The sequence below is a fragment of the Hyperolius riggenbachi genome, chromosome 2 (genome assembly GCF_040937935.1).
Source record: "Hyperolius riggenbachi isolate aHypRig1 chromosome 2, aHypRig1.pri, whole genome shotgun sequence".
Lineage (NCBI taxonomy): Eukaryota > Metazoa > Chordata > Amphibia > Anura > Hyperoliidae > Hyperolius > Hyperolius riggenbachi.
The window spans coordinates 254,267,336-254,293,365 of record NC_090647.1 but is presented as its reverse complement, the minus strand read 5'-3'; the positions used below and the strand labels follow the sequence as shown (position 1 = coordinate 254,293,365).

The 26,030-nt window shown below is 43.9% G+C and overlaps 1 protein-coding gene across 1 annotated transcript in view; it reads right to left on the bottom strand.

Annotated features, from left to right (window-relative positions):
* The window catches only part of LOC137544945 (uncharacterized), a 648,464-nt gene extending 625,870 nt beyond the window's left edge, over positions 1-22,594 (bottom strand). Inside the window, exons 1-8 of the mRNA XM_068266042.1 lie at positions 22,497-22,594; positions 18,671-18,843; positions 9,592-9,779; positions 9,278-9,400; positions 7,836-8,054; positions 4,064-4,212; positions 1,862-1,970; positions 951-1,075 (exon numbers count right to left, since the gene is read on the bottom strand). Coding sequence (XP_068122143.1) covers positions 951-1,075; positions 1,862-1,970; positions 4,064-4,212; positions 7,836-8,054; positions 9,278-9,400; positions 9,592-9,779; positions 18,671-18,843; positions 22,497-22,594 — 1,184 coding nt within the window. The remainder of the gene's footprint in view (positions 1-950; positions 1,076-1,861; positions 1,971-4,063; positions 4,213-7,835; positions 8,055-9,277; positions 9,401-9,591; positions 9,780-18,670; positions 18,844-22,496) is intronic.
* Between the last annotated feature and the right edge of the window lie 3,436 nt (positions 22,595-26,030).

The window sequence follows — 26,030 nt, the reverse complement described above, 5'->3', positions numbered from 1 at the left end:
TCAGAAGGCAGAGACAGGAAGATATAAACAGGCAGAGTCGGCAGCAAGATCAGATGGGCAAAGGTACTGAATCACTGAGCAGAAGAGTAGTCAGAATGAGCCAGAGTCATGCACAAATAATAACACAGTAAAGTATAATCTTTAAGGCTATCAAACAATTTCTATCTAGTGTGAAATCCCCGGTTTCCTCCCGGATCAAAGCACACTGGAACTATCCAAGGGTCTGAGCGCTAACACCAAGTATTTGCAACAGCAGACAAGTTGCGAGTGATACAGCTAGGCTTATGAAGCAGAGGAGACCCTTCTGGCACGCCCCCTCCTATCAACCAATGAGGAGCGGCGAGCAGCTCCTCTGACGTCAGCCGACCGGCCGGTCAGCTGACGCGCCTCCTCCCCGCATAAAGGTCCTGTCTGTGCGTGCGCGCACGCGACAAAGCAACCCTATGTGCAACTGACAGTTCCGTCCTCGGCATGCTAGACGCCTGAGGCCCGGATACACTGCTAGACAGGGAGCTGGAGGCAGCTGCGGTGGGTGGTAGCGCTGTTCACCGCGGCTGCCTCTCCAGCGTTTGTTACAACACACCTTGCAACATTATTCAAATTTGTCTCTGCACGTCAAGATTACAGAACACAGGCCCCTATTTCATGTATAAATTCTAATCTTTATAGGAAGCTATTTATGAACAAATCTTGTAGAGATCAGTCATTACTGAGATGAACACTTCACATCAATATCTGCATTCAGTATAAAAAGGCTTCCGTGTATTCATCTGGTGTATGATCTGTACATCAGAAGTGAAAGAGGGATGAATGAAGGAGAAAGAGTGACAGAGGGATTTCATCTTCCAAACAGAGACTGTCTCTCCAAAAAAAGGGGACACTTTGTATCTATGATATATTAATGATGTTTGCTAGAACGTGATATGAATTACTGTACATCAATAACTTACTTGGTTAGACTGGCACTTTCTTCCAGCTTCATTGTATTGTATTCATCAGCTCTGATTTTGACATCCAGATAATTTCCTCGGAAAGTTGCACACATTTTTAAAGCTTCCTTAAGCAGACTATAGGCCTGTAATGTAAGCAACATACAAAGCAGTGTGTTGGCAAACTTCTGCTAATACAGATTAGGCTACTATTATTTCATTTTGACAGCCAATTTTAATGCTAGTGTGCAAGGACATTTGATCCTAGGTTATCAGCAGTGGCTGTATAGTGTACTGGTTAATGCTGGAAACACACCAAGTAATTCCGACGGGAATCGGGGCGATTATTTCTGTCATGTCCGATCTGTTTCTGATCAAGAAAGGATTTGATTTTTCAAAGTTATCATCGGATAATCGGTTCCTTTGTTGATCAGGAGCAGTGTGGACACGTACACCTGAGTGAGGAGACCTTGGGCAAGAATCCTTAACACTGCACTGCCTATAAAGCGCATCCTAGTGGCTGCATCTCTGGCGCTTTGAGTCCGCAAAGAGAAAAGCGCGATATAAATGTTATGTGTCCTGTCTTGTCTTATGGTCAGTTTCACATAAGTTCATGCCCTAGCCATACAAGTAAATGGAAAACTGGACTCAAAGGAAAGCTCATGTTAAACTGATGCTGACAAGATATCAATCTGTTATGAAGAGTCTGCCTACACTAGCCATAATAGACCACCTTGTAGTTTACCTAACTGGATTTGTTACATCATCTAGGCACAGTAGACTCCATAAAATACAACTACAATAGTGACAACTTGTAATAAGGTGGTGTTATTTGGGTCACTGTTCAGACATTAACAATATATTTAATGTATAATAAAAGATAACAGAAAAAGAGACTTTGTCACAGGTTTTTTGAAGGCAGGTTTTCTTACCTCAGGGTTATCTATCAAATCGTTTCCCAACAGGGCACGTGCTATCTTAACCACTTCATTGGACATAAGTCTGAGAAGATTTACAAACACTTTGCGTTGATGATAGTATCTAGAAAATAAACAGGAATGTAACTTGGTAACATCCACAGAAAGAGATAATTTTCTACCATAAAGCTGAAAATAAACCACTGAATACTCAAACTTCCTTCTTTATGTAAAAGACTCATTATTTCATGGACTTCATTGTCCTTGTGTCACACAACCAAATTAATAATGTAACACAAGGAAATTTTGAGTGCCTTATAGCTTTGAGTTAAGGTGGCCATACACTAAAATATTTACAGTAGATTAGGTAAATGATTGAACTCCAACTGATGTTGATCGATTATCTGCTCCACAAGCTTACACCAATAGATTTCAGAAGAAATCTTATAAAACAACAGTTGAATATTGTCAAATAACAGTTGCATCACCACCATTGGCTTTGTACTGCTCCAAAGATATATCATCAATCACGCACCGCTATCCCTTACTGATCTCCCACCCTCCTGCTGAGCTCCAGCCTTCAAAGAACAGGCATGTGATTTCAATATTAGATATTATCAGTTGGGAGTGCTCATAGATTTTTGTTAGTTTCAGTGTTTTCAAAGAATCTAACATATAATCTTTTAATAAGTCTAATGCTTGGTACACACCATGCAATTTCCTGTCAGACTGCCGAGTTGAATCGATAATTTTTGACAAGTTTGATCACTTCTGTACAAAATTGATTAGAAAATCGATCAGAACCCTGATCGGAAATAATCGATTCAACCCTTCAAACTAAATAGAAATTGCATGGTGTGTACCAGGCATAAGAGTGTATTGCCAACTTTACAGTAGTCATTCTGAAAAAGATATTATTATTATTATTATGAGTTTACATAGCACTGACACTTTCCTTAGTAGTTTACAAAGTACACTGTATGTTGCTAAGTGCCCCTCAAGGAAACGCATGTCTAATAACCCCTAATAATCAAATTCAGACACTTCTGCAGTACTACCCACCTCTAGACATGTGTCTTCTGTGCCCAGTTACAAAACTGGCCTAAGCTCCTCCAGCTCCTCCTAACTAGTCAATTCAGTGAGCCAAAATCTAACTGGCTGTGTATGTATTGGCTTTTATATGACACTGTTTACTCTTGTTGTTTAGCATCCATTTATTTCAGAATATGTTTTCTTCTATGCATACCAGAATAAGGGTGCATGTTTTTTTTGTTTCAGGCCACTGGGACCAAGTGTTGAGCAGATGATAAAAAAAGATACATACTTCAGCCTTATTCCTTCCATTTGCAGCCAAATCACATGCACACACGCACACACACGCACGCACGCACGCACGCACACACACACGCACACACACGCGCGCACGCACACACACGCACACACACGCACGCACGCACACACACACACACACACACACACACACACGCACACACACACACACACACACACACACACACACACACACACACACGCACACACACACACACACGCACGCATGCACACACACACGCACGCACACATGCACGCACGCACACACACACACGCATACACAAAGTCACCTTCACCCCGTCCCCTACCGACTCACTGCCTGCCTCATTCCCCTCCTTATATGCAATTCCATGTTTCCTATTTTAATTTTCACAAGCATTTTCAAGACTTCATTTTCACTCCATAGGGCCACTACTTGTTCAGCTTCCAATACATTTCTCATCCAATTTATGCCTCGCCATGTAATAGTACCATTTAGACGGTGGAGTAGAGTAAGAAATGTCCTTTCTATATTCATTCTGCTCTTGTTGGAAGGTACACAGCTGGCACAGGCGCGGAGTCATTGTCATCACATGCAAAGCACCCTCATCAATGAGCACTCACTACATGCTGCTCAATTGCCACAATCATTAGCACTTATGCTGCTTGTATCCTGAGTGTCAAGGGGTGCACACTCTGAATAATGCACCTTCTGCGTCAGCAGTGATTACAGTGATTAAGCAGGTTTCATTGTCCCTTCCTTTACAGTAACAATCCCATAACAGTTTTGGCATTAAAGGGAATCAAGCAGGCAGAGAACCAGAAAAAATAGCCTGATGCGAACACTGTGATTAAAATAATTTACAATAAATTACAGAATATCATTTGCTGTTGTAAAAATCCATTTACCTGGAATATTTCCAAACAAAAAACAAGCGATGCAGCATTTGAAAGAAGTATTTCTGTTTCTCCGAGGTCGTTTTGGCAGATTTTAGTTGATCATAGCATTTAATCAGCGTGGTTAAATAGATCAAGTTTTCCTCTGCTTGTTGCTTTGCCTGATGATAAAGCATGGAGATGCAGTTGCAGCAATTACATCCATTAAAGAAGTAAACTATCCATTAAAAGTTGCAGATTTATGTATTTTATGGGCAGGCAGTTCAAATATAAGACTATACTTACATCACTGTAATTGAAAATGACATCAAAAGCAGTTTAGATGCAATTATTTATTTGTAAGGTGTATGGAACTAAAATGCATAGCAGTATACTGAAGTAGTAAACTTACAAGTCATTTTCCTTTACATAAAATATGGAGACTTTGGTCATCAAAGCAATATACTTGCGTTACTGATTTCCTTCTACTCTGCAATGGCGCAGTGATGGGGGGAGCACAGGGGGGGGGGGGGGGGGTAGGCTTTGCAGAAGTGTTGCCGTGATCTGCATTTACTTCCTGGTCCTGATGTTCCATCGCATGGTAACACCAGGTAGTAAATGTGGTGTGTGTGTGGATTCCAGCAAGGTGAGTAATCATAGTGAAGTGACAAGACAATATACTATGTACAGCACTACGGAAGATGTCAGCACTATATTAATACTAAATAATAATAACACTCCGCTGCACGCTCTGCATGTATGCCCCTTCCCCCCAATCTATGGCTAACTAAATGGAGGGCACTCTGGCTACATAAACTGAGGGGCACTCTGGCTACCTAAACGGGGGGGGGCATTTTGGCTAACAGGGGGGCACTTTGACTAACAGGGGGCTATCTGGCTACCTAAACTGGGCACTTTGGCTACCTAAACATGGGGGCATTCTGGTTACCTAAACAGAGGTCTCTTTGGCTCTAAGGCTCCCTATGAGGGGGGGCTCTCTGGCTACCTTAATTATCTGGCCACCTAAGTGGGGGCTCTCTGGCTACCTAAACGGGGACTGTAAAGCATGATGACGTGGCGGGGGCGCGCACACCCAACTTAGCCCAAAGTCGTGATTACCGGAGCAGCCTGCGGGACGAGGAAGAGCAGAAGAGAATGCCAGGGGACCTCGTAGGCTACGGGGGGCTGGAGGAAGCCCCAGGTAAGTCAGAATTTCAGGAATTTTTTACCACTCAGGGTCCCTTTAAACAGCCAAGAAACAGTGACAGCTTGAAATAAGGTTTTACTGCAGGAAAGTTCAAAGGGTCTTTACTTCTGCTTTTCTTTTACAACTTAAAATACAGAGTGAGGATTCTAAAATGCAACTGTGAAAGTCTAATGCAGCGTTATAACTCAAGCTATTTAACTAAAAATGAAGATATGAGACTCTTTTCTTTGCTACTTATGTTATATTAGTTACCCATACTACACACACAATTCATTACCTCATAAGTTTATTTTTGCTTCAGATTTGCTTTACAGAGGACACATTTATTAAACAACATGGAAATGGCAGTGTTGCACAGATAATGTAACATCACAGTGCAGCTTGTTTCATAACTTTCTCTCTCTCTTCCATGGTCAGAAGCATGTACAAACTACTGATTTTCTATTCCATTTCTGTCTAAATTATCATCATCAATCTGTAGTGAATGTTTACAATCCTATTGCAGTGAGTAGTAGTAGTCGCATATGAATAAAGCCATTCTATGCCCATTATAAATCAAGAAACATGAAAGTAGCAGCTGATTTGCAATGGATTTGGGCCAAAACCTGGTGCTAATCTCACAGTGTACACTACTGCAGGTTTCTGTAGTGTAGCTGATGAACAGGAAGAACATTTCTATTGTTTCAGCATACACAAATGAAATAGATATAGTAATAAAGTAACAATTCAGGTAATTCTCTAATTCAGCCTTTCTTAACCTTTCTAAAATGAAGGAACCCTGCAAATAACTTTTGGATCGCAAGGAACCCCTGCAAACAATTTTTTGGTCTCGAGGAACACCTGCATTTATTTTGCAGGAGGCAAGGTCTTTAAAGTATGTGTAGCTGTTTATTTCACTACCCCCTATTACATTGCCACTCACTATACCCTAATTTAGTGCTTCTTGTTACAGTACCACCTATTATAATGTACTTTACCATACTTCCCCTATGATGGGGGGAAATGCCAAGGAACCCCAGCAGAGTGCTCAAGGAACCCTGGTTGAGAAAGCCTGTTCTAATTAAACATGTGTAGTTTTAACACTTACAGTAACAATAATCATATAAAATGAATAAACTTACACAGATGAAAATGTGGTTACAGTTGACAAAAGCACTAGTGAGTATGTCAAAGCCACACATTATTTGATGTTCACAAGCAATGTTAGCATGTCAAGCATCACATACATTAGTCAAATGATCAGTCTATGGTGAACAGTAAGAGAAATGTCAAATATACATATGAATTGTTTCACATGTCATTTCAATTTGTAGCAACTCATGTTTTATTTATTTATATAGCGCCACCATATTACATATTACGCAGCGCTGTACAGAGTATATTGTCTTATCACTAACTGTCCCTCAGAGGGGCTCACAATCTAGTCCCTTACATAGTCATATGTCTATGTACAGTATGTATCGTATAGTGCATGTATCATAGTCTAGGGCCAATTTTAGGGGGAAGCCAATTAACTTATCTGTATGTTTTTGTGATGTGGGAGGAAACCGGAGTACCCGGAGGAAGCCCACGCAGACACGGGAAAACATACCAACTCCAAACTTCTTGCAGATGTTGACCTGGCTGGGATTCAAATCGGGGACACTTTCCTTTCACATGACCAGATCTCAGTCAATACACTTCACCTAAGTGTCACCCACAGTATTTGTTTTACTCATCTTATACTTACTCTGATTTTTAAATATGCAAATGAATTTCTATTTTCTATTGCATTACATATCATTTACCTATACATGTACTACTTTATTATTATTATTTAGTATTTATATACTATACATCTTCCGCAACACTGTACAGAGTATACTGTCTCTGTCCTTCAGAGGGGCTCACAATCTAATCCCTACCATAGTCCTATGTCTATAATATACTGTATGTATTCTGTGGTGTATGTATCATAGTCTAGGGTCAATTTTAGGGGGAAGCCAATTAACTTATCTGTATGGTTTTGGGATGTGGGAGGAACCGGAGTGCCTGGAGGAAACGTATGCATACACGGGGAGAACATATAAAATCTGTGCAGAAAGTGCCCTGGCTGGGATTTTAACCAGGACCCAGTACTGCAAGGCAGGCAGGCAGGCTAACCACTATGCCACCGTGCTGCTACTCACAGGATCAATACACACAAATACCACCATTCAGGGCCGGATTGACCATAAGGCACTGTAGGCTCGTGCCTGCAGGCGCATGATGATGGAAAGGCGGCTCACTCCCTTCCTCAAATGCGCCCCAAGTGGAGCATAAATACGAGGTTACTCACCCAGCTCTTGGCATTCCACTGACGAGATCTCCCTTCTGTCGGGGGCACCTCTATCTACTTCAAATTAGGTAGCCACAGGTCCACTCAGTATTAAGGGAAGTAAGGGATAAGTGACAGCTGGGCCATCCAGCACATTTGCGGTGCACTGGCGGGGATTTGTATGTTCATGCAGGGTGAAGTGTAAGATGCCAGAACATCTGTGCCTATAGGCTCCTGTGGTGTAAATCCAGGCCTGCCACCCATATAATCCAACATGCAGTAACATCATTTGCTTATTTTACCTTCTGTAGATCATTTGTCACTGCTAAAATGGAATTGCCATACATGCTCTTCGCCTGCTCCAGATGGTGGACAATCTCTTTAGCTTCTGCAGAATTTAACTGCAGGCTGATCGATGCCAAGCTCTGAATATGCGATTCCCACATATCCTTTTCCTGGTAAATTCCTGCCATTACTCCCTTAGCTTTAATCTCTGTCAAAGGTTCATGTTTAAGTATAGCCTGTAGAAAATAAGCATAAGGAAGGACTTATGAATCAGTTAACTGATTTATAAACTCAATAATAAAGGAATATCCATTTATCTTTTAGTCAGCAATATTTCTGTTGCCTATTGCAGAACCATTTTGCTTCAGTAAAGAAGACAGTGAGGTCCTCAAAATCATAGTCATAATTTAACAATGCTATAAATAGATGGTAGATTTTCATTGTCCAAGAAGATCACTCATGATCCTCTTAGGTGAAAGTCTAGCATCAGTACATGTGAGTCATATGATGTGGTTTAGTGATCAAGATCACAAAATGGTTGACTGGCCATTCCATAGCGCCTTGGGCGTACTTTTTTTTCTGTTTCTTCCGTGTCTCCTATCACTATGCAAAAACTACTCAAATCCTGCCTGGTTTCTATACAAATGTGTCCTTTGTTAGACCATATATCTGTGGGACAGAATATAAATTATGTGTTGCTTCAGTGAGAGGTGGGATGTAAATGTTCTGTTGTTTCTTTTGTAGTGCTGAGGAAAATAACAGAAAACAAATACAGGCTTAGAACAAGACATTTCTACAATACAAATAACAAAAATGTGATGCTAAATATTAGCACATACTGAAGAGTTTATTTAAATGAATGAAAATTCCACTTCACAGGCTATCAAGCCACAGAAGTATAAAGATAAAAATAAAAAACAAATAAAATACTGTGATGTTCACTCTATGACGGGATACAGCAAATGCTTTTCATTCTGAAACTCCACCCAGATAACCTTAAAGCCCAACTGTAGACACAAATGCTTTCTAGTCTGCTCAGTGGCAGAGCTTATGCAATCTCTATATGCACTCTATAGGTGCGTACACACGCACTACCAGCGGCAACGACGGGTCCACCGAACCCTCCCGCTGGGTGGACGTTATAGTTCAGAAACAGCCTTATCAGTCCGCTAACAGCGCTTACACACGCACTACTGATGGCTGAATGTCCACCCAGCGGTAGGGTCCGGCGGACCCGTCGTTGCCACTGGTAGTGCGTGTGTACGCACCTTAACTGTACTCGATGTCAGATAACGGTAAATCACTTTTACATGGTCAACAGCATTCTTCTGCAGCGCAGACATTCATTGCAGTAACCTACTGTCTTATTAGAGTAAGTTATTTGTGTCCCACCCTCTTATAATTTGATCACTTCTTGATACTGAGCCAAACAACAACCTCCAAAGTGTATGGTTCTCACCTTGATCTGCCTTATCCATCCAATCACAGTGGTTTCCATAATATGTATTGCAGCACCATGTTTGTTAAATGGAGATATATTTTTCAGTATTTCAAGTGAAGGAATAGGAATTACAACGGAACCCTTAAATCCACAGAAAATAAAAATTGTTAAACATATGTTTTAATTATACAAATTACATTTATTGCTATAGTGACAAAGCATGAGGTTGTCTATTGCTTTCCACTGGAGTCTTAGCTGCAGTTCAGAATTACCATTGACAAATATATCCTTTCCCTCAACTCTAAAAAAAAATAAAAATCTGTGTTTCCTACCTTTGTATGGCCAGACATGACTTCCATGCTTCCAGTAAACTTGTACAAATTGTCAATGATTTTGTCACTGTTGTACGCTCCACCTGCTACATTGCTATTGCTGAGAAGTGGCAGGTAGACTTGGTGAAGAAGAGTATCAAAGTACTTCAGTGGGAGAGTGTCACAGTCCAAAGACATCACATGATCAGCTGAGTGAGGAAGCAGATAGTGCTATTAATTACATAGTTTGCTTTAAAAATCATCTTACTTTTGAGTCCATTATTTATTATAATGAACAAATTAAAATCTGAGACAGTTGATACAGTATATGCAGAAAAGTTAGGTGCCCTAATATTAGGGTTACCGAAGTTTAAATGTGAATAAAAAGTAGACTGTTCAACTTCATAAAAAGCTTTTGCCCTGTACAGAGATCCATGAAGAATATTTGCAACAGGACTTCTCTATAGCAGACAGCTCTATATACACTGCCATAGGCAAGTTTGGGGGGGGGGGGGGGGGGGGAGGAATTACTGGTGCCCAGAATCCCCCCTCACACCATATGAAAGTGTCTGGGGTCATGCCCAAGTTGAGACACCAGAAGGTCAAAGCCCTATGCTGCTGCCTGCACTGTGTGCCACCCATTTCTTTCTCGTCTGCAGTTGACTTTGGATGTAGCAGCAGTGTGTGTACAGAGCATGAAGCAGCTCCGGGGAACAGAGCACAGAGCCAGGAATGAGCACAGCCCTGTGCCCCTGTTGTGTGCTGGTAAAAAAGGAAGTCGGGGCCTCAGAGAAGGCTTCACTTCCCCATTCATTACATATGTTGGCTCTCCTCATTATTATTTATATTCACTAAATATGCTGCAGAGGCCAGTGGATACAAATAACAATGTTTACAATCAGTAGAGATAGGAGAAGTACTAAAGGTGCGTACACACGTTTGATTTTATGCCTGATTGTCGTTCAAACCGGATGTTTGATCGACTTGCCATTCAAACAAAAAGTCGTTCAGACTCCTTGTACACACAGACGACAAATCGTTTGAAATGCTAATTACAGCTAATTTGCATGTTGTTTGAATGGTCAATGGACTGGATAGAACAATGGACCAGATCAAATGACTGATCAAACAACAAGTTGTTTGTGCACATGTACGGACCTAACTGTCGTTTGAACGACAGTTAGTCCATGGATCCGCCAAGCGGATCAGTTAAAACTGCTGCTATCAGTGTAACGATCGTTTGTACACACGCCAAACTGTCGTTCAAACGACCGGTTTGAATGTCAAGTCGTTCAGAAATATCAGACGCGTGTACGGGAAGTCTGGACGGATAAGATAGCTGAATACTTCCTGGTCTTGGGCTGCTCATGTGCTTCCCCTCTTCAATCCAATTACTTCTGTCTCACTGAAGTGCTTTCCCACATGTTTTATCACCCTCTGGCCCATATGCAAATATTTTTTTCACCTGAGTTATCTCTTAGGAGATAATTTTCATCTTCTCTTTAAACAAAATTTTAAGCATTTTACAAATGAAAAAGTACCCAAAAGTTAGTAAAAAGCAGTATCAATTTTATTTTGAGTGTTTCCTTGCTTGCTGGTGGCTTAAAAGACATTTTATAACAAGTTGTAAAAATATCACCTAGGAGAAAATTCAGGTGAAAAAGTGAATTGCATATGGGTCTTTATCTCTGGTATATTCTCTCAACCCTCCACAGTGCAATATGTTTGTGTATTATCTCAGTATGGCCTCGCAAGATAGAATATTGCAATTCTGGTCAGGTATCTCTCACCTGTTTCTGTGCTGCCTCCCATTCCCTAAAAAATAAAAAAATTATTCATAACTGTCTCATTCTATTATGTATTTATATAGCACTGGCCTCTTCTGCAACACATTACAGAGTACGTAGTCATGTCACTCACTGTCCTCAGAGGAGCTCACAATCTAATTCTACCACATTCATAGTCCAATGTCCTACTACATTATTATGATGTATTTATATAGCACTGACATCTCCTGCGGCACTTTACAGAGTACATAGGCATCACTAAATGTCCTCAGAAGAGTTCACAATCTAATCCTACCATAGTCATTGTCTAATGTCCTCCCATATTATTATTATGTATTTATATAGCACTGACATCTTCTGCAGCACTTTACATAGTACATAGTCATATCACTGACTGTCCTCAGAGGAGCTCACAATCTATTCCCTACCATAGTCATATTCTAATGATCTACCATATTATTATATTGTGTGTGGCTGAGAGACACCTTCAGGAATCCCCCTCCCATTTTCAGGAATAACCCCCTCCCCCCCCCCCCCCCCCCCCATTTTCAAAACATTTCTCAATGTGAAAAAGTAGAAAAAAATATGCTGGATATCTATACTAATGTGGACTCAGTAATGTGTTGTTAGCAATAGGCATGGGAAGGCATTTCCATTTTGGAATGCTGCTCAAAATTATTCAGCACAGAAAAATAATTTGAAGCACCACAGATCGGGAGGGTTGGTTTCCTCACCTTTGATGTTGCATCTGTACCCTGCCCTAAATGGTGCGTTGCAGCTCTCAATACTTCTTTTTTCACAGCCGGAAAGAGGAAGCAGCTTGAAAGTTAGAACGCACCATAGAGGGCAATATACAGAGTTAACCCCCCTTGCTGCAATCCACCGCACTTCAAATTCTTGTTCTGCTCTGAAACATTTGGAACAGCGTTCCAATACAGAACGCTCATCCCTAGTTAGGAACAAAAGGATGCCACATAATTTGATGGAAATGAAACTTATTTTCCTGCAGAGGAATTAATTCAAAGATACACCAAAAATCGAATTGAAAAAAATGAGGCATGAAAGATTAGCAGGACAGGCAGGCAAGTGGTATGGTTTAAAAAGAAATACAGGAAAATTAATACTTACCTATCGGAAATTTTCCTTTCCTGGTGCAATTCCATGGCAGCATACTATGGGTTTGGCTCCGCCCCCCAAACCCCATTGGACAACATAACTATAAGTGTTTGCTGTGCTAGCTAGCCCACCATTCTTGTAACTATCCACCTCCCCGATCTTGGGTGGGACCGTATGCTGCCATGGAATTGCACCAGGAAAGGAAAATTTCCGATAGGTAAGTATTAATTTTCCTGTTTCCCTGGTGCTTCCATGGCAGCATACTATGGGATTTAACTAGCCAATAAATGGAATCAAACAGGGAGGGAATGCCAACACTATTTATTTAACAGTATGAGCGGCAGAAATTATTGAACGACCGACATCCGCCGTAGTAAGAGAGCACGGATCAATTTTATAATGATCCACAAAGGTGTTACTGGAAGACCATCCCGCAGCCTTGCATATTGCCGATAAGGAGACTCCAGCGAAGGACGCCCAAGAAGAAGCGATTCCTCGAGTAGAGTGGGCCGAAGTATTATCAGGAGGAAGAAGCCCCTTAGACCTATAAGCATCCGATATAATTTTCCTTATCCAGGAAGCAATAGTTCTTGCAGAAACTTCAAACCCCTTTCTATATCCTCTCGGAGCCACAAGTAAGCGGTCTGTTTTTCTAAAGGGTTGCGTCAAGGTTAGATACTTCCTAAGTAAAGAGACCATATCCAGAGGATGAGGCTTTAACGAATCTTCGTCATCAAACAAGGCTGGAAGAGATAATTCACTGTCCAGATGGAATACTGACACCACTTTTGGAAGAAACTCCATTATTGGTCTTAGAATGACCCGATCCTCATATAGTACCAGGTATGGCTCCTTGCAACCTAAAGCATGTAATTCCGATACTCTTTTTGTAGAGGTGATAGCCAATAAAAAGGCCAGCTTGTTCGTCAAGTTTATTAATGAACATTGTTCCAATGGATAGAAAGGAGTAGAACTTAGGAAATCCAGGACAATAGGCAAATCCCACTTAGGATAAATATTCCTTCTGGGCGGTCTCATTTTTAGGGTAGCCTTCAAAAACTGCTGTACTAGCGGATTCAGAGACCACCTTTCCCCTGAAAGTGAGGATAATGCTGTAACATGAACCTTGAGAGTGTTATAACTAAGGCCTAGGTCTAATCCGGCTTGAAGAAAGTCTAGGACATTAGAAACTACAGCTGATTGAGGGTCAAAATCGTTTCTGGATGCAAAGTCCACAAATTTAGACCAAACCTTGTTATATACTGTATAAGTGGTAGTTTTTCTTGCCTTTAGAAGTGTATTTACCACTGCCTCGGAACACCCTACGTCTGTAAACCTTTGCCTCTCAATATCCAAGCCGCTAGATGTAGCTTGTGCGGAGCTGGATGGAAAATCTCTCCCTGGCACAGAAGTTTTGGAGAGGTCTGTAGGAACTGAGGTCTGGACTGTGCCAACTGCAACAGGAGTGGGAACCAGACCCTCTTGGGCCAGTATGGCAGAATTGCAATAACAGTTGATGGTTCCATCATTAACTTCCGGAGGAATCTGAATATCAGCGGAACTGGTGGAAATGCGTAAAGCAGGATTGGTGGCCAGCTCTGGGCTAAGGCATCCACAGCTAGTGCTTTTGGAGAGGGCGTTCTCGAGTAAAAAAGAGGCAGCTTGTGATTGCGATTTGAAGCAAAGAGGTCTATGTTCGGCATACCCCATTTCCGCGTAAGTTCCCGGAAGGTTTCCTGATTTAAAGACCACTCGTTGTTGTCCAAGGTTGTTCTTGACAACGAGTCCGCTTTCTTGTTGAGTTTGCCTGGAATATGAACCGCTTTCAGAAGAAGAAGATTCTCCTCCGCCCAGCTGAACAGGAGAGCAGCTTCCTGAGACAACACTTGACTGTGAGTTCCTCCCTGATTCTGGATGTAGGCCACTGTGGTGGAATTGTCCGACCTTAAGCAAACCGCCTGATTGCGGAGAAGAGGAGCCATTGCTTCTAGAGCCAACCGTGCTGCTCGCAACTCTAATAGATTTGAACTGCTCATAAAAGGATGACATGGCCACTGAGCCTGGACTACTTGGTCTTGACACCATGCTCCCCAACCGAATAGGCTGGCATCCGTCGTGACATATATCCAAGATACTGGCAGGAGAGAGAAACCCCTCTGAAGATGAAGTTCCTCGCACCACCAGAGAAGGGAGTCCCTCATGGCTGGAAGCATAGATATCCTCTGCTGGTGATCTGTCTTGTCCCATTGGCGCAAAAAAGGGAGTTGGAAGCCCCTCATGCGCCAGTGAGCCCATCTGACCATGGGTATGGTTGCTGATAATGTTCCTAGCAGCTGAAGACATTCCCTTGCTGACAAGTGAGGGAATTTGAAAGCTTTTAGTATACATTGGAAAATCACCGGAATTTTTTCCTTTGGAAGGGACACTGTATTGTTGATGGTATCGAACCGTGCACCCAGGTAGGTCATTGCTCTGGAAGGATCTAACTGGCTCTTCTGGTGGTTGACCACCCAACCCAGATCTTGTAATAGATTCAAGCTTCTTCTTACTTGTTCTTGAAGGTGAATCTGGGAGCCTGACAGGATTAGTATATCGTCCAAGTAGTGGAAGATACGAATTCCCTCTTGCCTTAATAGAGCTATTGCGGTTTGCAGGACCTTCGAGAAAGTTCTGGGCGAGGTGGAAAGGCCGAACGGTAGTGCTGTGAATTGTAGATGTATGTCCTGCAGGACGAATCTCAAGTAGAGCTGAAAAGTTGGATGAATCGGGATATGGAAGTATGCGTCCTTTAGGTCTATAGACGCCATATAATCGTTGGGCTGAACGCAGAGAATGATGGATTGAAGGGATTCCATCTTGAAATGAGGCAGATGAATGTGCTTGTTCAGTTTCTTCAAATCTATCACAGGGCGCCAATCCCCTGACTTCTTTGCTACTAAAAATAGAGGCGAGTAGACGCCCTTGCCTCTTTGTGAGATGGGAACTTCCCGTACAGCATTTTGTAAGACTAACTGCTTGACGTAGCGTATGAGGCATAGTCTCTTCTCCTTCAAAGCCGGGAGTCTTGTCGGAATGTATATGTTCTCTGGAGGTGTTCTGAACTCCCATTTGTGACCTTTCGAAATGGTCGACAAGACCCAAGGATCTGAAACCCTGTCCGCCCACACTCGAGCGTAGAAACTGAGTCTCGCTCCAACCGGCGGAGTGTGGGCGGACAAGGCCTCAAAAGGACTTCCCCTGGGACTGTCGAGTAGAGGTGGTGGATTTAATTTTCTTTGATAAGGCAGTTTGGGCTCCTTGCCATCTTCGCTGATACTCTTTACCAGGTCTATACGATTTAACGGTATTGAACTTTTGGAAAGGAGGTTTCTGGCCAAAACGCTGTTTTCTCACTTTCCTATCTTGAGGAATGTCTCCGGATTTTCCACCAGTTTTTCTTGCTATAGCCGCATCAAGCTTTTCACCGAACAGGGCTGAACCATTAAACGGTATCTTGACCCATGTCTGTTTGGAGGTAGAGTCGGCACTCCAAGGCTTCAGCCAGAGAGCTCTCCTGGCCGTCACCGATGTTAACATCGCTCTTGAAGAAGCTCGTACTCCATCTATGGCTGCCTCGCCCACGAAATCTGAAGCAATCTTTAAGTCTTCTAGCCCCGAGACGATCTGCTCCATATCTGCTCCCGCTTTAACTGCATCTTCGATATTATTAATCCAAACCTTCATGGCTCTTGATAAAGAAGTAAGCGCTATAGATGTTCTGCAAGCAGCTCCCGCTGCCACATAATTCTTCCTTAAGTCACCTTCCATCTTGCGATCCAGAGTATCTATGAACGACACGGAGTCCTCTGACGGCAAGGTGACGTGCTTCGCTAGACTTGCCACCGATGCATCTACCGTAGGAGCATTCTGGAGAGATCTTAATTCCTCTTCCTTCAATGGATACAGCTTTGCCCATCTGTTTGTAAAGGATGATTTATTTTCCACCTTTGACCATTCCTCTTCTATCACCCCTTTAATTTCCTTCATAAGGGGAAAAGAAGTACTTGATTTTGATAGATGAGGATAGTATTTTGGTACCTCTGGGGTGGAGTCGTCTAGGTCTTCCCATTGAAGGGCCTCTTTTATAGCCGCAACCAGCGGTTGTACCAGCGAAAATTGGAAATTGATCTGCTCTTCTGGCTCCGAGTTCGAGTCCTGTGATTGATCCATGTTTAAAGAGACATTGGGTTGAGTAGCCGCGGCTATTGGAACTTGCGTAACTTCCCGATGAGTAGGGGCCTCCTGTGACGGGCCCGGAACTGGTGCTTGTGTTGCTAACTCTTCCCTTACCGCCTGTTTAATAAGCTGTAATACTGTTGAAGAATCTTCAGCGGTATTTACTGACTGTTCTTCAAAGCATTTTTCACAAACAATTTTTCCCGGAATTGCCTTCTTTCCGCACATCCAACAATCAGATCTTTGCGGCCTAGTTGGCGAGGAAAGACGCGGAGGCGTCGGTGAGCGTCTTCTCGACCTTGACCTCGATCTTGATCTGTACCGTGAAGCAGATTTGTCTCGACGAGAATCAGTTCTAGATCTTCTGGTCTCATCCTTCCGTGAAGATTTATGATGTTTCGACGAGGTTTGAGATCGATGTTTGTCTTTTTTAGGTCTAGAGGGGCTGAAAGGAATACTAATTAGTATTCTAGAGCCAAGACCCTCCTTTTTTTTTTTTTTTTTTTTTTCAAGATATCCAGCCATACCTGTAAGCTTCCTGCCGATCCCTTGTTCGACCCATATTAGGAAAGCTCAATCTGCAGATAAAGGAAGAGAGAAAAGAATAAGGTTAATTATAAAAGAAAGATTAGAAAGAAGAATGGGGATTCTGCTTTAAATAAACATTTGCATACCTAAACAAATGTGTATCTGTGTAAAAATACTGCACAGGTATTCCCCAGAGGGTAGTCAGCTTCTCTCCTCACAGCTCTGACAGGAGCTTCAGAAAAAAGCACCTGTCAGGCTGAAAACGGCAGCTTAAATAGTTAGGCATCTCCTGAGCATGCTTAGAGAGAGATGCCCAAAACAAAGATGGCCGCCGCTACGGAGAGAAAGGGCAAAGAGGAGGGATCTAGAGAGGAAGTACAAATTCCTCCCTAGTCTCGCGCGCGCGCGCGAGAGTTTGGCTGCACAGCGTCTAGCGTCCTCCTCAGCCGGCGTCCACCGGAGCAACCAGAGCCTGCCCGTAGGGCAGAGCGGACAGACATCTCCGCTCGCCCCTGACACCCAGCGATGCGCCTGCACCGCCCAAAGCAGAGCCAGAGCAGGTAAGAGAAACGAAAAAAAAAAAAAAAAAAAAGCTTCCAGAATCTGCAGCCATGCAACTAATCTGCATTTAGCAGACATTGTACAATATTGGGGACAGGCAACCCCCCTGCCCTCAAGAGTGCATTTAGCACACATAGGAGCCTTCCCCAGGGAAAGGGATAAACCCTGGGGGAACTGCAAACACAAAAGGAAAATAGAGTAAAATAGTGTCCATAGAGAGGGGAGGACAAGAAAAAAAAGAATGGTGGGCTAGCTAGCACAGCAAACACTTATAGTTATGTTGTCCAATGGGGTTTGGGGGGCGGAGCCAAACCCATAGTATGCTGCCATGGAAGCACCAGGGAAAAATATATATCCCTCTCACTTCGGGTGTGCTTTAAGGATTTGTTCATACCAAAAGTGCAGAAAAAATGCATGGCAAATGCATGTCTTTGATGCATTTTAAATTATTTCTCTGTGCATTTATGCTTTTTTAGTGGGTTATACATGGTTTAGCTGCATGCATTTCTGCACAAAAATGCATACAGCAGTGTGTTTGAAAAATTGCAATGCACACAAAGGCATTAGTAAGAAAGCTTAAATGTGTACCTTATGGGAAAATAAGTGCATGCGGTCTAAAAATGCAATGCCTGTAAACATGTTCGGCCAGGGACGGATCTAGGGGGGGGGGGGGGGGGCAGGCGGGTATCTTGCCCCAGGCGCAGTTTGTTGAATTCTTAAAAAGGCGGCAAAATGTATATGGGGAATGGCAGTTTAGGCACCAAAACCTGACCTTGTCCCAGGCGCAACTTGGTCTAGATCCATCCCTGTGTTCGGCGTGCACAAGCCCTAAAGATGAGCTGCTACCAAACTGAGCAAATGCAGTCCTTTCTCATTAGCACTTGAATATTTACCTAGATTTTCTGCTGTGAGTTTGACAGCGGTCCCCAGTTTCACAAAACATATGCATTTATTCTGTAAAGCAGGTGGCGGTGATAGCGAAGCTGCAAGGGAGGCCTTGGCAAGCTTGAAATAAATGTATAATGTGTGCACATCTTCATTCTTCAAAAATTCATGGAGGTAAGATCTAACAAAAAAAAAGAAGAAAAAAAGAAATCAGCTGGCAAGTAACATCCAGCTGGAAGTATATAAAATACATGTACTTTTTACTTTTTTTCACTGGTCACTTTGGGTTCTTGCGCTTTGTTTCTTGCCTTAGTAGACGAGCTAACCTATCTTACGAAAAGAATTCAAATTCTATAAAGGATGACAATGGGCCTGATGCACAAGCAATGGTAAAATTGTGCACTCAGGGGGCAACACACACTATCCTATTAGCACAACGCACGTTACCGGGGTTACGTATTTTGTGTGTCATGTGGCTAATGTTACCCCAGTAACCTATGTTGCGCTAATAGGGTAAAGTGTGCTGCCCCCTACTGTTAGTACCGGTAACAGCAATTTTACCACTGCTTCATGCACCAATCCAATATTACATTCCTTTTCTTTTTTATTTACATTCAGCTCGCAACTTTGTGACTGTTGCAGCACATCCCACAATCACATGTAGGTGGTTTCTAGATGAGTGACTGTAAAGACAGTAAAAGTTGGTGTAAATGTCTACTGAGTCTAGCAGATAAGGGTTTAAGTAACAGTAAGGGTCGGTTTCCATTAGCTGGTATGTCTTGCAGGACAAGGACCCTGGCACTTGAAGTAATGCAAGCACACATTCAGATCGAATTCGGATGCATGCTGCAGAAATTTGCAGCATGCCATCCAGAATCGCACCACTTTGCGATTTGTATGGAATACAATTGAAAGTATAGGCAGCTTTGCCCCACCCGACTTCCCTGTGGAAAAACACTGCCATTTTGGTGCAGATTCGGGCCACATTTGGCCCGAGTGGGAACAGGCCCTTAGCTGTAGATCCATGAAAGAGCTGAGTGCAGGATTAATTTGCAGTCAGATATGGTGTTAAATGTTAGATACTTGATTAGACCAGGAAAAGTCTGTGCTCAGCGTCTGTAAACCCTTTCCAACTCTATTTCGCAATGACTCACGTCCCACCAGTACTTTTTTTTCTGGTGTGCTGGGGAGACATGGGTGATCACAAAACCGTGGTGGCATCAGTGATCTAAAGGATCTGTACCTCCTTGCTCTAGAGCATACATGTCGAACTCCGGCCCGCGGGCCAAATTTGGCCCTCAGAGCCATTAAATTTGGCCCTCAAGTGGTTTCCCCACTTTGCATTATATTTGTCCCACTCTAGACCACCAGGGAAGCTATATTGGAGGTGAAGCCCTAGAACCACAGGAAAGGCATAAGAAGGAGGTAGGGAGGAAGCACTAAACACTAGGGAATTGTATAGTGGAAGGTGGGGGCCTGGTCTAGACACCAGGGAACTGTATAGGGGAGGGAGGTGGGCCATTAGATACCTGGGAACTTTATAAAGGAGGAAGGTGGCCAGTAGATATTGAGGTTGGCCTGTGACTAGGTCCCAGTGTATGATTTCGGCCCACTTTGTATTTGAGTTTGACACCCCTGCTCTAGAGCAAAGAGGCAACCCGGCATCATGGGGATAGAGTCATGGTGAGTGCCAGCGTGCATATTGTAGCGCCGCCCCCTTGCATGCGCGTCTGGGTACTGTCATTATTACACTGTGCTGCGTGGTGCTGGAGGGGGATTAACGTATCATAATTAAATTGATCCATATAGAAGGACATCGTGCCAGAGCCGGCACCCCTACAGGAAGCCTAAATGCACTACATAATGTTTATATTATGATGCGCAGCTGTTGAGGATGAGGCCCATGGCGCTCAGAGTGTTGGACTTGGTTTTATCCAGCAACAGAGAAATCTTGTGGCAGCCAGTTTTTCTCTTTCTATGTCCGACACTGGACCTAACGAGGAAAAGGCCAATGTTAGACAAAGTCCAACATGGGATTGGAAAGGGTTAAAGTAAGAGACTAAGTGCTAAAGTGCTACTCAGGAAGCAAAATGTCTGTTTGGCAGCTATTCAGCCAAAATAGGTGTTAAGTGGTGGGTACGGTAGCAAGCAGAGAAATGGTTAGGTGCAGAGCAGCTTTGCAGACAGGGGAATGGGAAAGTACTATGGTAAGTGATTGAGTAGGCAGAGGAGTTATTAAGTGCAGAGCTTATGGCTTATGCATGCAAGGAAGTGGTTATGTGCTTGGTGACCGTACACACAAATTGAATGATTGAACCCTCTCTGAACTGAAGCTGATTAGTAAGGGATCTATTCCTTCCACACACATAACACATTGATTGTCAATACATTTCAGCATAAAACCTAATGAAAGTTAGTCGAACCACACAGCATGGTACGGCTCAATGCAGTGCAATGCTATTGGCCATCGATCTACCGCCCCTCCTCCCCCACTCTATCGATATTATCCATGCAACATATTTTTTTAAAGATGTACTGTAAACAGTGATTGAAAATTATGCACGTTAAATTACTGGAAGATGCAATTGGAGTGATCAAATCATCCATGAATATTAATGTGTGTATGGTCTGCATAGAGGTGCTTTCACATTATGCACTTTGTACTGCGTTATAACACAATTCATTACCATATGCAAAATCACCCCCCATATAATTGTATGGCCGTGTTCCCATTTCTATGTTGTAACAGATCACATTATCTAAGTGCACTTACTACAATGAGTTTCAAGATAACATGTGCAATAATACGCACATTACACAGCAATTTTGCCTGCTATGAAAATAATGGCCACATTTTAGCATGCAAAGTGTTCTTTGTATTTTGCATGCATTATAATGTGTGTATTACTCAACAAAAATGGTGTGCCTAAACATAATGCTAGAAGGTCCGCACACTCATAAGTACCAAGTCTTTATTTATTCAAAAATGTGAAAAATCCATTCCAGAAAGCCAACGAGTCATTTCGGGGCCTCGAGGGGTCCCCTTTGTCAAGGCTGTAGTGCAGAAATGGTTACGTTATTGTTACCATGTCTGCACTACAGCCTTGACAAAGGGGACCCCGGGCCCTCGGGGCCCCGAAACGACTTGTTGGCTTTCTGGAATAGATGTGTCACGTTTTTGAATAAATAAAGACTTGGTACTTATGAGTGTGCGGACCTTCCAGAATTTCTTGTGGATTATAACTTGGGACCAGCACCTCGCCAGTGGTGTGCGATTCCATCTCTTGTGTATAAGCATAATGCTAGGTGCACACCATACAATTTTTTGACAGATTTACCTGCAAGATAGATTTTTTACAACATGTCCGATCATCAAATTTCGATCGATTTTCCAAACGATTTCCATAGAAGTGAACGCAAATCGATCAGAAAATCGATTGAAAAATCGATTAGGAATTCAGATCGGATATGTTGGAAAAAAATCAATCTGGCAGGTAAATCTGCCAGAAAATTGTATGGTGTGTACCTAGCATTATGCATAGATAGAAAATGTTTGATGTTGATTGTCAAAATCATCAGCAACTGCATACATTTGCATTAAAGTCGGATTCAATTAGCATCAAGTTATAATATCAGCATCTCACTGACTATCCCTACTGATCAGCCAGTGAAAAGGTTCACAGAATTAGAAGGGTAATAGGGAGCTAAAAATTTTGAATATGATAGGTAGTAAACATTAAACGTTTAGTGAAAGCTCCTTTACTAAATGTGGAGCTTTAATGACAAGAATAAAGTAAGCCCAGCATGCACATTCTGATTCTGTAGCTTTACTACTTGTAAGTATGATCTAGGAGAAGATTTTTCATTTCTTCTGCTTTTGGTCTCAAGGAAGATGCAATCCTGATTTCAAGCCAGTGAAGTAACTCATCCATCTTTGAAACAGCTATAAGGAAATAAGAAACAGCAAATGAGTTAACATGTATGGTGTATGGTTAGGTCCATAAATATTTGGACAAAGACAACTTTTTTTTCTAATTTTGGTTCTGTACATTACAACAATGAATTTTAAATTAAATAACTCAAATGCAGTTGAAGTGCCGACTTTCAGCATTAATTCAGTGGGGTGAACAAATTAATTCCACAAAAAACGTGAGGCAACTAACACATTTTTTAACGCAATCCCTTCATTTCAGGGGCTCCAAAGTAATTGGACAAATGACTCAAAGGCTATTTTATGGGCAGGTGTGGGCAAGTCTGTCATTATGTAATTATTAATTAAGCAGATAAAAGGCATGGAGTAGATTTGAGGTGTGGTGCTTGCATGTGGAAGATTTTGCTCAGAACAGACAACATGCGGCTAAGGGCCTTTTTCCACTACACAGCTCAATCGCAAAATCGCAAATAGCTAGTGATTTTTAAATCGCTAGGGTTGCTACTTTATCATAGAAATCATGAGTATTTTCCACTAAAGTGATTCGATTTGAAAATTGCAAATGGCAATCGCTTTCTGGAACGATTTTAAGAGGGATAATGCAATGCAAATGAAAAATCGCAATCTCATAACAGAATTAATGAAAAATCGCAATCGCTGGCATTTGTGATTGCGATTACCAGTGGAAAAGGGGTCTAAAGGAGTTTTCCATGCAGGTGAAAAAAATCATCCTTAAAAGGGAACCTTAACTGAGAGTGATATGGATGTTTCCTGTTAAACAATACCAGTTGCCTGGCAGTCCAGCTGATCTCTGTGACTGCAATAGTGGCTGAATCACACCCTGAAACAAGCATGCAGCTAATCCAGTCTGACTTCAGTCAGAGCATCTGATCTGCATGCTTGTTCAGGGTCTGTGACTAAAAGTATTAGAGACACAGGATCAGACGGCGATTCAGGCAACTGGTATTATTTAAAAAGGAAAAATCCATATCCTTCTCAGTTTAGGTTCCCTTTAAGCTGCAAAAACAGAAAAAGACCCATGCGAGAAATTGCTACAATATTACAAGTGGCAAAATCTACCACTAATAATTATTATTCCAGTGAACATGCTGATAATTGTGGCGTTAGGGAGCCCTTAGTTACTCTATTTTTTGGACTATAAAACTCACTTTTTCTTCCCCAAAAGTGTTGGAAAAAAGTCACTGCGTCTTATTGTCCAAATGCAGGGAGTTCCTGACTTGTGAACGCCTGCCAATATGAACCTCCAACCCAGTGGCGGACATACGGCCGTGCAGGCCGTGCCGCCGCACGAGGGCCCCTGAAGTTCTGCTGCTTCAGGGGCCCATTAAGTATTGCAGGTTTTTTTTTTTTTTTTTTTTAACCTGGGGGGCCCAACTCCTGTCCTCCCCCCTCACCTCGCCCCCCCCCCCCTCATGCGGCGGGAGAGCGGAAAATACAAGAAGTCTCCGGCCGGGGCGGCAGCTGCCGCTTGGTCTCCAACTTTGGAGACATATCGGAAACTAAGCAGCAGCTGCCTCTAGCGTCTGCTGCAGCCCCGGCCGGAGACTTCCTGTATTTTCTGCTCTCCCGCCGGCTGCAGCGCATACCGGGAGGGGGGCCCCGAGGTGAGTGAGGGAGGATAGGAGTCGGGCCCCCCACCCGGATAGCTACCCACCCGGCTACCTTACCCACCCACCCGGCTACCTACCCCGCTACCTAACCATCCACCCGGCTACCTACCCGGCTACCTAACCAGGCTACCTACCCACCCACCCGGCTACCTAGCTACCCACCCGGCTACCTAACCACCCTGCCGGCTATCTACCTGGCTACCTACCCACCCGGCTACCTAACCACCCTGCCGGCTATCTACCTGGCTACCTACCCATCCGGCTACCTACCCACCCGGCTACCTAGCTACCCACCCGGCTACCTAACCACCCTGCCGGCTACCTACCTGGCTACCTACCCACCCGGCTACCTAGCTACCCACCCGGCTACCTGACCACCCTGCCACCCTGCCGGCTATCTACCTGGCTACCTACCCACCCGGCTACCTAGCTACCCACCCGGCTACCTAACCACCCTGCCGGCTATCTACCTGGCTACCTACCCACCCGGCTACCTACCCACCCGGCTACCTAGCTACCCACCCGGCTACCTAACCACCCTGCCGGCTACCTACCCACCCGGCTACCTAGCTACCCACCCGGCTACCTAACCACCCTGCCGGCTATCTACCTGGCTACCTACCCACCCGGCTACCTAGCTACCCACCCGGCTACCTAACCACCCTGCCGGCTATCTACCTGGCTACCTACCCACCCGGCTACCTACCCACCCTGCTGGCTACCTACCCACCCGGCTACCTACCCACCCACCCGGCTACCTACCCACCCACCCGGCTACCTACCCACCCGGATACCTACCTACCCACCCGGCTACCTACCCACCCACCCGGCTACCTACCCACCCGGCTACCTAACCACCCTGCCGGCTATCTACCTGGCTACCTACCCACCCGGCTACCTACCCACCCGGCTACCTAGCTACCCACCCGGCTACCTAACCACCCTGCCGGCTATCTACCTGGCTACCTACCCACCCGGCTACCTAACCACCCTGCCGGCTATCTACCTGGCTACCTACCCACCCGGCTACCTACCCACCCACCCGGCTACCTACCCACCTGGATACCTACCTACCCACCCGGCTACCTACCCACCCACCCGGCTACCTACCCACCCGGCTACCTAACCACCCACCCGGCTACCTACACACCCACCCGGCTACCTACCTACCCACCAGGCTACCTACCTACCTACCCACCCGGCTACCTACCAACCCACCAGGCTACCTACCCACCCACCCAGCTACCTAACCACCCACCTACCCACCCACCAGGCTACCTACCCACCCGCCTACCCAGCCACCCACCAGGCTACCCACCCGGCTACCCAGCCACCCACCAGGCTACTTACCCACCCGGCTAAGGGCTACCTACCTACCCACCCGGCTGCCTACCTACCCACCAGGCTACCTATCCACCCAACCACCCATGGGAGCTGCGCGCCGGATGGAGGCTGGGACAGAAGACCTGCTGCTGCAGGTGAGTAAATGTTTTTTTTTTATTATTTATTTTAGCAGGTGTATGTTCTGGGCAGGTCTGCCACATGATTGCGTGTATGTTCTGGGCAGGTCTGCCACATGATTGCGTGTATGTTCTGGGCAGGTCTGCCACATGATTGCATGTATGTTCTGGGCAAATTTGCTACATGATTGCATGTGTTTTCTGGGCAAATCTGCCGACATGATTGCACGTATTTTCTGGGCATATCTGCCGACATGATTGCAGGTATTTTCTGGGCATATCTGCCGACATGATTGCAGGTATTTTCTGGGCATATCTGCCGACATGATTGCAGGTATTTTCTGGG